The sequence below is a fragment of the Tigriopus californicus genome, chromosome 6, assembly GCF_007210705.1.
Source record: "Tigriopus californicus strain San Diego chromosome 6, Tcal_SD_v2.1, whole genome shotgun sequence".
Classification (NCBI taxonomy): Eukaryota; Metazoa; Arthropoda; class Copepoda; order Harpacticoida; family Harpacticidae; genus Tigriopus; species Tigriopus californicus.
In genome coordinates, this window is record NC_081445.1 from 1,263,188 (window position 1) to 1,278,388 (window position 15,201).

The 15,201-nt window shown below is 48.5% G+C and overlaps 2 protein-coding genes across 3 annotated transcripts; both read right to left on the minus strand.

Moving 5' to 3' along the window:
- Window positions 1-49: 49 nt before the first annotated feature.
- LOC131881752 (uncharacterized) lies at window positions 50-15,201 on the minus strand. 2 transcript variants are annotated; one of them, XM_059228700.1, is made up of 2 exons: window positions 14,797-15,201; window positions 50-3,035 (listed from the first exon to the last, which is right to left on the minus strand). In XM_059228700.1, exon 2 carries the CDS (start codon window positions 2,297-2,299, stop codon window positions 386-388), a length of 1,914 nt encoding a protein of 637 aa, XP_059084683.1. In that variant the 5' UTR covers window positions 2,300-3,035; window positions 14,797-15,201; the 3' UTR covers window positions 50-385. The 2 variants fall into 2 exon arrangements, with proteins under 2 accessions (XP_059084683.1, XP_059084685.1); XM_059228702.1 differs by lacking the exon at window positions 14,797-15,201 and adding an exon at window positions 13,400-14,759.
- LOC131881751 (uncharacterized) lies at window positions 3,035-12,773 on the minus strand. The gene is made up of 2 exons (XM_059228699.1): window positions 12,676-12,773; window positions 3,035-6,172 (listed from the first exon to the last, which is right to left on the minus strand). The coding sequence occupies exon 2, from the start codon at window positions 6,084-6,086 to the stop codon at window positions 4,155-4,157; it is 1,932 nt and encodes a 643-aa protein (XP_059084682.1). The 5' UTR covers window positions 6,087-6,172; window positions 12,676-12,773; the 3' UTR covers window positions 3,035-4,154.

Consider the following 15,201-nt stretch of genomic DNA (forward strand, 5'->3'; position numbering starts at 1 on the left):
ATAAAATGACCTACTAAATCGCATGGTTCCATCCCGACCGAACTGTGTGGATGCTTGTGTTTCCTTTATTTATTACATGGCAAGATGAGACACCTACAAAAATAGGTATAAGATTATTAAAATAATTAAGAGAAGTGATGACGATGATGATGAGTATACTCATGGTGTTCCACCCACAGATTGGTCTCATGGGTGATGGTAAAGCAACGGGATCACAATACGGTAAGCGTGTTAAAAGTCCAAATAATGTAAATGCGCCTCGTTCTCACTAAGAATATCAAACCGGCGAGTCAGAATGAATCTTGGGGGTGGGTGGGGGTGGTTAGGATTGAGAACGACATGGGGGAGAGCTGAGGGCAGGCCGAGGGCAGGCCGAGGCCTTGAGTCACTGGTAGGCCACAGGGCGACCATCTCGTCGAACGGCCTTGAGATCGTCTTGGAGGAGTTGCAACTCCAAGTGATATCGATCCCAAGGTTTGCCCAGGAGGTCCAATGGATTGTAGCCGTGAATCCAACAGAACAGCTCGTGAAGCTGGGTGGGCACCAGGAATTCCCGATTGGGCACCATTTCCTGGAGACGAAATTCCGGCCCCGAGAGCGACAACATCTCATAGCGAGCCAATGCCAAGCGATTGTAGTCGTAGGCATGTTTGTCTTGAATGAATTTGATCCCGGCAGAAAAAAGCCCGTCCATGGTTGTATTGCTAGGGATGTTCAGCACTTCGCCTTTGAGTAAGGCCTGCTGACGTTTGTAAGCGCCCTCACTGCAAATGATCACGATCTTGAAATCCGGATCGTGGAGCAAGTTCGACAACCAAAGCTCGGGGTCGAAGGCAATGGTCTGGAAGAGTTCCTCATCAAAGAGATCCAGGACGCTGCAGTGGCATGCTTCCTCCAGGAAACTTTTGAATGAGTTCTGAAGGTCTTTGAAAAGTTTCGTGTCGGGCGAGTACAACAAAAGGATCTTGCCCGGATTCTTGGGCGGCTGCCGGTCCCACTCCGAGTGTAGCTCGACCCACGTCTTCTTGGGTGGGAAACTGACCCCCGATGAGTCGTGGAGGCAGAGCCCCTCAAACGGAATCGTCTCATTTCGATGATGATCGGGAAACTTCTTGTGCCGTCTCCGTCGACAACAGCAAAGGCAACAGCAGGGATAAACACAACAGATGGCCAGTACACAGCTCAAGCTGAACAAGGCCATGCCCACAACCGCAATGTAGAGCCAACCGCAGCTGAAGTGACTAGTGCAGAAAGGTATGTACTGGGCTATCATTGACCTCGATTCCAAGAAAATGATGTGTGAGTGCATTCCACAGATATGAGGCTGATTTCCCGTGAGATTAGCACACAAGGGATGATGGGGTAAGGTGGCCTCGAGGCAATAGAACTGGTCTTTGGGCAAGTCCTGCGGTAGTTCAAACGATACGACGGCGTCGCCCGTTCCATTAGACGACCGGGAAAAAGCCTGACGATGAGTGTGGATCACCGTGCCATTGGTCTGACAGTCCCCCGTCGACGATGTCTTGACCTTGATGACGGCCATGGCCTCGGGGATTTCGTTTGTAGCAGATGTCAGGGAAGACTCGTATGAAAGGCAAGGCCTAAAGCGGAGACCAAAACTGATGCCATCGCTCTGTCGCGTGTCATTCCACTTCACTGGGTTGCTGTTGTCAGAGGTACCATTGGACATGGTACTATCACAGTCGGAGAACAAATATTGATCCTCATCAATTTGAAGGACCGTGCCGACTTCCACACATCCATCTTGGCTCTCGATTAGTTGGATGTATTCGTCTCCATCTCTGTCTTTGTCCTCGTCTTTATCTTCTACGCCTTGGTCTTGATTGGAACAGAAGCGGAGATGGTAGATTCCAGGCCAAAAGACCAGCTCGAAAAGGTGATATTGGGTAGCGTTCTTGCTTCTGGATGACATCAAGTCAGGAACAGACACCTTCCTGCTTTGTAATTGCCGAGCCTGAAACTCCGAAGGATTGTCTGGCGAACTCTCTTCGGATGTGTGCATCAGGTGGATGAGATACGAGACATTGTCGCTTTGTTGGCTTTCAAGGCACTCCAAAATGTCAGGGCCCATGGCTGGCAGATTAAGGCCTAGAGTGGCAGCCGCGGGGTCGTGAACCAAGACCTCGGTTCGCCATGTGATGTCATTCGCCAATGCGAAACAATTTGTGGAAGACTCGTTCCATTGGGTGGAATTGGAAGCGGCGGCTAGTCCCACTAGCCAGATGACCCCCAATGCGGTGCTCGTGGAACCACATAGGCCGAGGGAAGTCCGAATCATGCTTGCACACCACTGTCCTTCATTTTTTTTCAAGACAAATACACATTGATCACATCAATACGAGCAGCAGATGTTTGCAATCGTTTTTCCCCAAGTCGGCTCCTTCCGAGCGTGCCAAATAGCATGATGTCGCTCCTCTCTCTCTCCGGACTGTTCGTACTATTCGTCGTGTTCCCCAACCAAGGAACTGGGATTGGTCCAGAAAGCACTGGTACCAAGCTAAAAAGTGTGACTCAGAGCGAGCTCAGCTGCCCCTGTCCCAAGCTGGGGAGGGGGGTTCCAAGCGCTTTCCTATTCCATTGCCATGACTGAAAGTGTTGACTGTCCATCCTCGATCCTTCGAGACAGGCGAGGGAGAATCGAGAGTGAGGAGGGGGGGGAGAGATATGTTTTGTGTGTGTGTGTGTGTGTCCCTGGACGCGGGTAGAGCGTGTTCCAAGGAGAGCCAGTTGGAAGGAGTCTCGTGGAGAAGCGTGGAGGGAGAAAGACACTCACTCTCTCAAAGGGGAGAAAAAAACGAGCCGAGTGGGACGGAGGAGAGAGAGGAGTGAGGAGAAAGAAAAAGGAAGAAGAAAGAAAGAAGAAAGAAGGAGGAAGGGAGAATTAGGCATTCACCATCATCGTCTTTACAGGCTTTGCCTTGGTACTCATTCCCCGGCCCTCTTCATTATTTTGGCCGGGATTGGTTGGTGAATGAATATATGTTCCTCTTGTTCCTTTGGGGCGATCTTGGAATCTGGAAAAAGGAAAAAGAAACGAAATGATTCGAACGTCCAACTCAGAATGATGATATGTATGAGTGGCCAAGAGAGAGAGGTATGTGTTAGCCTTGTATTGTATTTCCGATGGATTTAAACTATTCATATGGATTAGACTAGCATTGGACACTGACATTGATGACTAGACTTGTTCTTCAACTGACACGGTATGAGTACAAGATTGAGTTTGAAGGAGTGGTCGAGTATTTCGACGGAGAATTGGCCTACAACCCTAGGATTTTAACTGAACATTTTTACATTCAAGAATCGGGACACAGCACTAGGTTGGGAGGATGACTGATGATTTTTCCAGATGGAACATGTCGTGTTGTTTTGCTTTCCAGCAGGCCAAACCAGGCCCGGGAAAAGTGAGGAAAACCAAAAAAGAGTATGAGTGGGTAGGCGCTGAATGAATAACAAGACGAATCAATGGCAAAGAGCGGGTGAAGGTCAAGACGAAAAAAGACGAAAAAGCTACGGGACAAAGGTGGATTGACAATCATTTGAAAAAACAAACTTGTGTACAATATCTTATTGAGAGTCAATGCTCTACTACGTTGGGACTCGAGTTCGATCTGACTTGAGAGCCATCTAGGTAGTTTCGTCTTTTTTTTGTTGAAAGTGTCGGAGGAGTTTGAGATTATCATGACTTTGGAGATGCAGCAAAACGAGAATAGGGAGGGAGTCTTTTTGGCACAAGGAGCCTTTGCTGCTTTTGAGTGCCACAACCACTTGGGATCCCGGAGACAAGACCTGCATGTCTCGTCCAATCCCAAGCTACGGGAATGGAGCAAATGAGACAATGGCTCGCTCAGACCCAAACTAGTTTGGAATGTTGGCGAGCTAATTTTTGTAAGTGCGTGGAGGAGTACTTTCAATCGAGCAGGATCCGGAAAGTTTCTCGGCAATTGCAGCCAGAAGAGACACAGAACAAGTGACAGACAGAGAAAGAGGAGCGACAGAGAGAAGGAAGGAGTAGAAGGAGAGGAAGACGAGGAAAAAAAACCGATCAGGAGAACACTCAATAATGGATGGATTGAAGTCCTTTTTGTACATGGATACTGTCTTGGGATCAGAAACCGGCTGTGCGTTCCATCTCACGTCAAGTCCGCACTCTCGTCACTCGGAGAGTGAGCTGCTGTCCCATTGGCCGAGAACGTGACTGTAAACATGTTATCATCGTGATGTCGGTACTTCTTCATGTAGAGGAGGAGCTCCTGGACCTCATAGCGGGTCTCGGACCAGCTCTCGGGTTTGGGGTCCCTCGGATGGATCCATCTGTACACGTCCTCCAAGTGTTGAGGTAAAACGTACTCCGTCCCGGGGACGATGTTGAACGCCTCGGAGCTGTATTGCCGGTTGCAGATCTTGAGGTCCTCGTAGCGGACACAGATCAGATTGCGGTAGTTGCCCTTCATCTCGCGGTCCAGATATTGGATGGATCGGGTGAGCAGACCAAAGTGTGGGTCGGATTCGGTGAACTTGGGGCTGGCGACGCCCTTCTTGACGGTGATGAGACATTCGTAGGCCAGCCGACTGCAGACCAGGATGATGCGTTTCTCGGGTCCACCCAGGGTTTTTCTTACCCAACTCTCGGGGTCCTTCAAGACCTCTTCCGAGCACTTCTCGTCATAGATATCCTTGACATCGTTCACGTCGAGCGTCACCAGCCAGTTCCTGAACTTGCGATTCAGCTCCTTGAATCGTTTCGTATCAGGGAAATAAACGAGCACTATCTCTTGTGAGGGCAGGCGTGAGATGTGTTCCAAATCGTCCTCCGTGAGTGAGCGAGGTGGTTTCTTGATGGGCTGCTGAATGGGTGTCTCTGGTTTTTTCTTCGAGCATTGAATCACTGTCCACATCAAGAGACCCAGGGACACGAGGAGCGTGAGGGTAACGATACCAATAAACATGGGCTCATTCACGAGGGACCAGGGACTCGCTTCCAGTTGATTGCAGGACACGCTCTGGGTGTGAAAAAAGCACGGTATCGAGCTGCTCTCCCCTCTGGGCTGGCAATGTGGGTTGTCCAGTTGGTAGAATAGGCAGTAACTGGAATTGCGAGAGAGGTCGTAGAGGTGGTGACGGAGGACGCCATATTGGACTCGCCGGCCAATGATGGTGGCGTTACACAAATCGTGGTCGGACTTATTGCAGAAGTTCACGTCAATGGTGGTATTGTCCTTGGGCTTGTCACCGAGGAAGATGCTCAAGTCGCAGTGCTCTCCCGGCGAGTCAATCTCAACGGTGAACACCTTGGCCTTGGCATAGCTCTGATAGGCGGTGCAGAGCGGCACGAACGCACTGATCATCACACTACAGCTGTGAAAATCCAACACTTGGGACACATCTTGCAAGTCGAATGCACTCACTTCCCCGGGCCCATTCTCACACACCCTGAGGTTCTGGGGCACATCTGGGACTAGATCCAGGGGCTGACTGCAGGACACCACTTCACAGGGTGGCCCCTCCGTCTCACAAGCCTTGAGTCGTAGAAAGTACCTCCCCTGTACGTATTGAAAGATGGTGAGCACATTATTGGCCTCCAGATCCACGGACGCTTGGAGGCTCATCTTTCGATCAGAGGCTAGCATCAAGTCTGTGGGACAGTCTTTGACCTTCTTCCGTTGGGTTTGAATCAGATCCAATTGGAAGTGTCCAAACGTGGAGGACGCGTTGTAGATCTGGTCGTTGCAAAACTTGTACACAATGTCCGTCAGGTCGAGGAACAAGGTCTCCGTCGAGGCATTGAACTCGTGAAGAATCATGTCTTTGCTGAACGGGAACGGATTGGGCAACAACGGGCAGCTCGTGGCCGCATCGTGGGGCGTGGATTGGAGCAGGAGAACCAGAACAAACAGCATTCCTTCCCACATTCCGGTCCGTCGATTGTTGTTCTGAGAGGGCGATGAGGCCATTTGTCGAGTTCGAGGCAATTGAGCCATTTTCGTCCCCCGCTGTCTGGCTGGTCCAGTCGTGGTCCTTTTGGAACGACTGTGGATCGATTGGAAATTGGGCTCGGCGACCATTAGCCAAGTGTTTATGAGCCCAGAAGATCAAGGAGGAGAGTAATTGAACGAACGAATGGCATCTCGCTCCAACCCACCCAAAAAACCTGGAACAATAAAAGGAAACGGAACCATTGAGACGACTTCATTTTACGACTTTGATCAGACCAACGCCAATCGAAGCCAGGTGCGTTTGAATCAAACGCAGATTATTACCACCAAGCGGGATTTTCTTCCCGTCAAAAGGCTCGACTTGTTTTCACCCTTGGACGTCTCTAGCCGTGTTTTTTTTTCTCCCCCCCAGATATTTGTTGATCCAATTCATCATCCCACAACGCCAAAAGCAGACGCACACCTCACCACCCGAGTCCGACCGCGTCAGGTCAGTTCAACAATCTGAAGTGCAGCATGAAGCTCCCCGCTGGGCATGAGTGAATAATAGAAGAGGACGTCGAGGAGCCTCTCCACGTCTAAGCGAACGTTCATTGCCTCCTTGAAGAATCTGATGAGAGGGCTCCTGGCCATTCATGACATTCTGCCTTTTCCCATAACAATACCAAAACCTTATACCACGCATGATTATTAATGTATGTTGAGTATGCCACCATGTGTGTCATTCGGTTGCCACTTGATCAGGTTTTGTCGTTCGTCAGCACCATCGACGACGCCACATACGTACATTGTATGCTTGCTGTGCGCGTACTTTTTGAGCTGGGACTGACTAAAAGATCACTTCTGGTGAGGATCACCGCAAAGTGAACGATCTTATTCGAAAACCATTGCCTCAAGGCTACAGGCAAGTCGATATATGTAGGTAAGAGTATTTTTGGTTTCCTTCCCTCGTGACATTCAATCGGATCAATTTCTGTTTGTTCAATATGACGACGGAGGAAGCGAGCTCAAGAAGCAACCAACCTCCTGGTTCCGATCCACATTCGAGTTTTTGTAAGGCACTCGATATTTACCACAATGAGACAGACCAAGAAGTGCCAACGGTGTAACATCCTGTGGCTGGAAGTCCAAGCCAAACCACCACCTCTCCGGTTGGACGAGTCCTAAAAGAGGCGAGAGCTGGCTGGATGGAGCCTTTTCTGGCCTTTTTATGGTTTCCTAAACACGGCCACTCAGAAAGAATGGAACAACTACACCAATAATCTTCAAGCCATACTTTCAACATGCCATTTCCCAATAACCAAAGTCTGCCTGCCACACTGAGAGAAAACTGGCTTGGGCTCGTGCCTGTCAAATGAAAAAGGCCAACTTGGCTCGAGTCCCGGGAGTTTTCCTGAGTGTGTTCCCAGGCTTGAAAATGAACGATTTGTGTTCCCATCGCAATGACTATTGAGGGGTTGTGTAATAGATATTGAGTGGTAATAGCTCTCCCCTTCAGAGTGAGGCGTGTCATGCAAAAGTCAGTCGTTGTGTGTAAGTACCTACAACCATGCTCAGACATCTCCGAGGAAAGTTGAATAGTGTACCCATTAGAATTGGGTCAATTGGAGGATGAGGTGGGGCTCTTCTTGTTTTCTCTTTTTTTCCTTCTCTTTTTAGGAAGATCTGGGTGATAAAATGGCCCAGAGAGGCCATTCGAGTGGAAACAATTGAGGCGGAGGGCCACACCGTTTGCCACCGTTTCTCCAGAGGCAAGCTCGCCTGTTTGCAAGCAACCCAAAAGAGCCTCCATCTTCACCCACTTAAGAACCTGCAGGGAATGCATATTCAGGATGAGCCACGTATCAACCGACACCTCATCGCAGCTCAGGGTTCCCAGAATCAGCGTCTGATCATCCTGGCTCCACTTGAGATCCCCTCTTAAGCAAGATGACTGCCACGAGAATCAATAGGGAATGATGCATAGCCACCACTATGTACTTTATTATGGACGTAGTTACGAAAGTTCTTGTTCGAGAACATGCTTGGTTTGGTGGAGAACCGCTATGGTTGCGATATGGTGGAATACATCTTTTATGGCAAGTCACTCAGCAGTGCCCATTCGATTTGGAAGGACCACAGGGGATGCTTGAAGAATCTGAGCTTTCGTCAAGGTCGAATCTCCCCACTACCAAAACCACTCGAGTTGAACGCCACCAACAAAACCTCGAGATTTGTGTGGTAGTGTTATGTAGAACAAAAACGTTCATATTTGTTATATTTTTGGGCTCTTGTTAGAGATGGGTCCGAGTAACCTGGTGAGTGGGCTGATGGCGTCAAGGCAACCCTGAAGGTAGTTAGGAGTTAAGTGAACAAAGGAAACAAGGTTTGACTCAGTTTGTGAGTCTTTGTCAGCTCCAGATTGATGTAGCAAGCGCAACATCTAACTTTGTTCCAAAAGGAACTTCAACAATGGTATCCCGTTCTGCCGCATCATGGAGCCCTCGTTAACCAACTTGGTAATTACTACATCCACTATGGTCTTTTATCATTTCGAATTTTCAGCTGGAGTAGGAACAAATGTGAGTGGAGAGAAAGTTTGGCCTTTCCCCAAAAAATCGATGCTTGGACGGATTTAGTAAATTTGAGCCACCGCTCCCCAGTCATGGGTCTACATAGTATTCGCCTATAACGAGTGAAACAAACCACGGAACTAAAGTTTGCCGTTCGGGGAAAAAAGGGCGTTGTCAAAAGTCGAACCCAGTTGCAGTTCAAACTTTTGCCTTTCCCATGTACGCTCCACAAATTATCCAATTGTGACAGGCACACATCTTTTGTGACTGTCTTCATCGGCAATTTTCCTACCATTAAGTATGCATATTTGATGTGCCACATAAATAGCATAACGAGCGTTTCATTATCGTGCATGTCCATTCACTACTGTACCGTATAAGTACGAGAAGGCACCATTTTCATTTCTCTCGCGCTCGAGACCTGTCGTTCTCCTTTCCAAGCAACTTGTTCCAATATGCCAGAAGCACCTTGAGCCCGGAAAAACATAATATGTCCACACAAGAAGGCCAAAATCCGGCTCGTTCTCGTTCTGTCTTGCTCGCTCCATCTGTGTACAGCCATTGCTCAGCCCAGATAATCATATCTCATCCTTTTGTCACACCGGAACAGCGTGCCCCACTCGGTGGGACAGACTTCTCAGTCAGTGGGCTAGATATGCTTTAACCTTTGTCGTCCGGGGTTGACATCTTGGCATCAAGGCTGGCGCAAGAAACCCGCAGCCAGATTGGAGGCTCCAAATAGTATGCAAGAACCTGGCAACGGGAATGTCAATGGGTCGTCGAGAGATATGATGACGACTCGTGTGTGTCCTGCCGTCTTTTGCCAATATTCCGGCACTTTAAGGGCGACCATAGTTCAGCACACAGAGGATCCATTCCCCCTTCCGTCGTGTTCGTGTTTTCGGGCGGTGGTGGTCTCAACGAGTCCGTGGAATTGGCCTGAGCAAACCGTGCATTCGTGGTAATTGCTGACTCGATTTTCTCTCCAAATGCTCGACGGGTTCAAAGCCACCACCATCGACGTCCGTACGTACGCACTCGTATGTATGTACGTTCACTACTGTGATATTGGCTGGCCGGCTTTCCACTTGGAGCCCCCAATGGCCTGGCTCTGATGTGTCTCTTGATATACGTATATCTTTGTTCCTTCTTCCACGGGTGGTGGGTATACATGTCCCCAAAAACTGGTCCACTGATATAGGGGATCAGATTTTCTCGGAGAGGTAGATTTGCAATCTGTTTTACGGACCTGGTAGGGATCCACTCTTAGAAAAATGAAGAGAATCCCCGGAGCAAAAAACACAAGGATACCACTAGTACGTAGTTTCGTTTCCCCTCGTAATTATCCTTTCCATGGCTTGGCAAGGTTGGAAAGCTGCTAAACCGATCTTGGACTGGATGAATATCCGTGAATGGCTGCATTTTACTGCCCTTCTAACTAGACGCACAGATATAGGGATGACTGGGGGACCAAAAGGGACTCTGGATGCTCTTGTTCCAAAGATGGAGGAGGAAAGAAGGAGGAGGAGAAGAGAGCAGAGCAGAGCAGAAGAGTGAAGGAAATGGCACAAGACTCTTTTGGGGCTCCAAAAATGCAAAGGGAAAAACGAAAGAGCGTCGTCACTCACATTGGAAGCCTTCAAAGAGATTTTTGAACTTCGCTTGGCTCTCTTTTTATCAAACTTCTGTCAGCCCAAAGAGGAGTGGCGAGGAGGATTGTGGACCAGGCGGTGAGACCCGACATTTACTTTGGAACCCCTCGCCTGAAATCACTCAGAAAGTATACAAGAACTTGAACTTGCCTGCCGAGCTTAACGCACTACTCGTCCTCGTCCAAGGGCACGTTTGGACTGAATGGAGAGATGCGGGCAAATCCTAAGATATATGGAACAATAACAACACCAATTGTTCTTTCCTCCCTCCGTTTGCCGGCAGAACCAGATCTTGATTGATATGGGTTTCTCTCATTGCTTCTAGGCAGAGCCTCTCTAGCCATGAATCCCAAATGGTCTTTGGTCCGAGGATACCATGTGGCAACCTCTTTCTTTTTTTGTTTTTAACACGGAGGAACTGTCGGAATTCTCGTTTTCATCGTCCGCGACGTCGGCTCTTGTTGCTTTGTAATCCCTTGAGAGTTCCACTTCACTCTCCCTCCCAATTTCGAGTCCCTGCTAGAAATTGTCGTCGGGTGAAAAGCTTCAGGATGGAAACGCTCGAATTCTTGTTCTCCATTCCATCCACGAGTAAGTAAAGCTAGGTAACCCGCCCAAAAGTTCATGGATGGTAATTAAAACCATATGTCAGAAAATAACCCTAGTCGGGGTCGTCTTCGGATTGGAAGTTTCTCGAGGAGCGAATGAGCTTGAGAAAGTAGAAGCCTTTGGGGGAGGCTATTTTTGGATCAATGCAAAGGTCACAAGAATGCCAGAGAGAACGAGAGAGTGAATAGGAGAATTTCATCGGCCGAGTGGTAAGTTCCCCTCGTTCCAACTCGTCTAGCGCTTTGTTGATGCTGTTATTTGGAACCTGTCACAAGTGCCACTGACGACAGGTTCCAAATTGCAAAATCACATTGAGATGCCATCCATCTCGCTCTCATTTCAATCAGCCAAGCATAATGGGTCAACTTTGAGGACAGGATCAAAAGCCGCAACCGATCTCTCTGGTCAATTTCACTTTGAACTGACTAGGGTGAGTTGGCGCAAAAAAAGTAAGTCCAATGTGACTGGTTGACTGACCCATCGGGGTACCAATATCCCAGACGAGATGTTTTCGAATGATCTGAAAACGAATCGACCCAAAGTTCCACTCGATTTCTCTCTCAAACTCTGCCGGAAATGGGAAAATGGGAGTTTGAATCGAGTTTGGTATTTTTTTTTACCAAACCAACCACTCCACTCTACCCAAACATTTTCATTTGTCATTAAACTGGCCCGATAAATCTTCCTGGCCTGGCAAAGAAAAAAAAAGAGGAGAAACGCTTCCAAATTGGCCGTTTCATGGTTTCAACCCATAATTGTCGTCTTCCCTGGGTTTGAATCCAATCCCCAATCTGAGGCCAAAATCTGCCCATGTTTCGGGCCTTCATGGTCGAGTGATGGCGCATTGGATCCATGAATTATTAATTGTTTCGCTGTCCAGAGTCCCTCTTCACAGCAGCTTAGTGGGGGATTGGTGGAAAAGAATCCAAGGAATACCATAACCATCATCATAGGACCGAGACTTCTCGAGCATTTTCTCACTCACTCACTCACTCACTCACTCATTGGGCGACGGTGGTGGTCTTGGCCGAGAAAATCAAAACTTGGCACCGCCAACCATGACCGACCATTATCGGCTACTTAAGGCTGACTTGAAATGGGTCAAGAATATTCCGATTCTCGAGCAATGCTCAATGCTCGATGCTTAATGCTGGATGCACTAATGGCTGGGATGTGATCTGACGCAATGTTACCAGCAAAGGCTCTGACAAGCTTGGCGGTGTCGGAGCCGTTGTGGCTGTGCTTGGCTCCATGCTATCTTTGATGTGCTCCTAATGATGTGTTTCACAGAATATCAGGTTATTAGTGAGGGGGGAAAAGCCTACCTCCTTTTCTGCCAGGAGGATGAGGCGGATGCAAACACAAAATAATCACTAACCCAATTACTAATGACCCTGGCCAAGTCAACAAACACAGCACAATTTCCGACACTGTCATACTCGGAAAGAACTACTAATAACAACAGACTTGGGTGGTTTGCCTGCGTTGCCGGGGAATCGTGTTCCAACTCCCGAGAAACGGCTACAAATTGACCCTGTTTGTCATTTGAAAGTTTTCTTCTTCTTCATCCAGAGCCAGTCTGAGTTCATTTCTTGGCCAAAGGAACCTCATATCAAAAAGGTTTGGTTTCGACTTCAGACAGGGAGGGATTTCTGGATGGTATGAGCTGCAGGAATCGATCAAGAGTCAGGAAATCTCCAAGGAGTGTCTCTTTGCACGCATTGAGAGCCTAAGTAAGCTCAGGGCGCCTGCCTTCATGACGAGGAGCAAGGGGAGCTTTGAGGACATTGGCAAGTTTCACAAGTTGGAAACGCAACTACAAACGTAGAGGATGATGCACTTTCTTGCAACAAAGACTGGTTTGTCTAAAATACTCGGTGGAACTTGGTTATAGGAGTTTCTTACTGCGGTCGACCGTGATCAAAGATAAAAGGGGGGATTTGGAGCGGCCATGGGTCTGTGGCGTTGATAAGGAAAGTTTTTCTTCTTTCCGACACATTCTCCACTTGGAGCCCTCCTCCTCCTTGGGGCAAAGTTGGATGATACCCCAATCAGCACCACCAGCCCTACCATTGCCTTCTCCACCAACGTCTCTAACACCCCCAGCAAGATCTCGAGCTGGCTTTGATCATTATCCAACTCGTCAGGAGCCTCTGGAAGCTACGCATGTACGTATGTACGTATGTCTCGTAGCTTCCCATTGAGGAGGTTGACGGTGGACTAGACGCTGAAGTCTTAGAAGTGGGCTCCTCACCGTCATTTCCGTGTCCTTAGCCAGAGTTATTGGATATTGAACAAGATTACTTGATAAATTTGCTTGCTTCAGAGTGCGGCGTGTCGGCCATGGAAAGTCGTCGTCGTCGTCGATGTCGAGGTTCTTTGGTGGGTGGAAATTTCCCCAGAGGAAATGGGACTTTCTTTCTCTCTCCTTTCCCGCAATTATTTATCCCACTGTTAACTTTTCAGGACTTCATTTCTCCGAGTCGGAGAGCGAGAGATGGTCCGGAGCAATGAGACGGGGGAGGAATTTAAAATTCCATGTATGAAAGGTATTATAGTAAGCTGCCTTATGCAATTTTAATAGACACTGATCGAGGAAAAGAACACAGATGGGGAACGCGTTTCTTACCTTTTGTGGATTATCCACTCCGAAACGAGAGCCGTATCAGGACGAGCAAAAACTCGAGGTTGTCTATCGGTGATCGCTCTTCTTCTTCGGTGTTGGTGACTCTTTTTTCGTTCATCAGTCGGGCAATGTTTTTTCAAGCCTTCACATCACCCCCCCACACACACTTACACTACTAGTCCCTGTATGTATACGATGGTTCACTCCGCGAAGGCACACGGAGACGAGTGAAGCAAGCAGGATATTCACACCCGTGGCCACGACAGAACACGGAGAGCGAGAAAAATCGTCGTCGACTTTTTTTCTTCTCTCCTTCTTTCTTGGAACGTTCTCGGGAGCGGAGTTGGCTGGGTACTGACTGGTTGTTCCATTTCCAAGACCAGTTCTACATCATCTTGTTCCTCTTCGTCTTCTCCCGTCTTCTCCTCGCGTGTTCCAGAGCAAAAACGTTCAGAGAATTGAAGTAAAAGGCAAGCACCTCTCTCTGCCTGCGCGGGAGCTTAATTTCCGAGTAGTGACCATATTCGCCTTTGGATGATCAAGAGCCAAAACCATCTCTCGTCCTGCACTCACTCGGATGATCCTCGACCCTCTTTCTCTCTCTCTCACTACTAGGGAACATCGATTTCAAACTCGAATTTCATTTCATGGACCTTGGATTTGTAATGCCCGTGCAAGTCGCCACGGTGGATCCCGTGGAACCCACTGACTGATCATCATCATCATCTTCTTCTTCTTCTTCTTCTCTCTCTTCAATTGCTCACGTGGAGGCTGGATCGCGTGGAGGCTGGATGGGATTTGGCTCGAGGTCGGCCTCGCCTGCTGGGATGAAGTGAATTGCCTCCTCTTCGTCTCCTTCTCCTTGGCTGAACCAACCTCAGCAATATCATCTTGCAAGCAAGCAGAACCCAGAGGAGAAGGAGGAGAAGGAGGAGCCTCGCTTTTGGCTTTCGGGAACAACCAGGGGGAGAACCCGAGAAGGGGACCAACCCAAGAGGAAGGAGATGGGAAATCTCTCTTTTCTTCTCGGTTCACGTTCACTTGGTTGAGCCAGTTGGCTTTCTTGCTTATTTTTCCACATTTTGTCACTTATGACAGCTTCTCTACCGCACTTCCACAACATGCAGCACTCCATCTTTGGCACAACACATCACACTTGGAGCGGGAAGTCGCCCTTCAAACTAACACGAGAAACAATCCAGCCCAAAGTTACGAATAAACAAGACAGGGTTGTGGAAATACAGCTCATATTTGGGCTACGAATCTGAACGTATTTTCCAACTCCTGTCATTTAAGGGCCAATAACTCATTGAAATGAGGCTCAACTGGAATAAAGACCTCCAAGTTGGTCCTTGGTTAGGAAGACAGGGGGGGAGCAGAAGAAAAAAAAAGAAATTTACCTCTGCAACTTGTGCACCACAGAGAACAGATGTGCTCAATGCCCCGGAGTAGGCAATGGATAGGTTCCGAGTCTTGAAGAAAATCGGGAGAAATTTCCAACCAAAACTACGTACTTCACCCTCTACCAAACCTGGCAAGTGAGAAAACCAGACGACACACTGGCACTTGGTTGTTAGAGTACCAGGACAGTGGGCGATGATGAAGAATGGGAAGATGACCTCCTCCTCCAACAACTCCCGAGCAACGCAACGGATATCCTTCCATCCAACACTGAACCTGAACAGCGTTGAACTGATGAGTGATGATCACTCGGGTGACTCAGACCAAGCAGACCAGTCTCTCTGTTGTTGGCGGCCTCATTTGGCCCCTTCCAAGATATCAAAACCACAGCCAACCGCCAACCG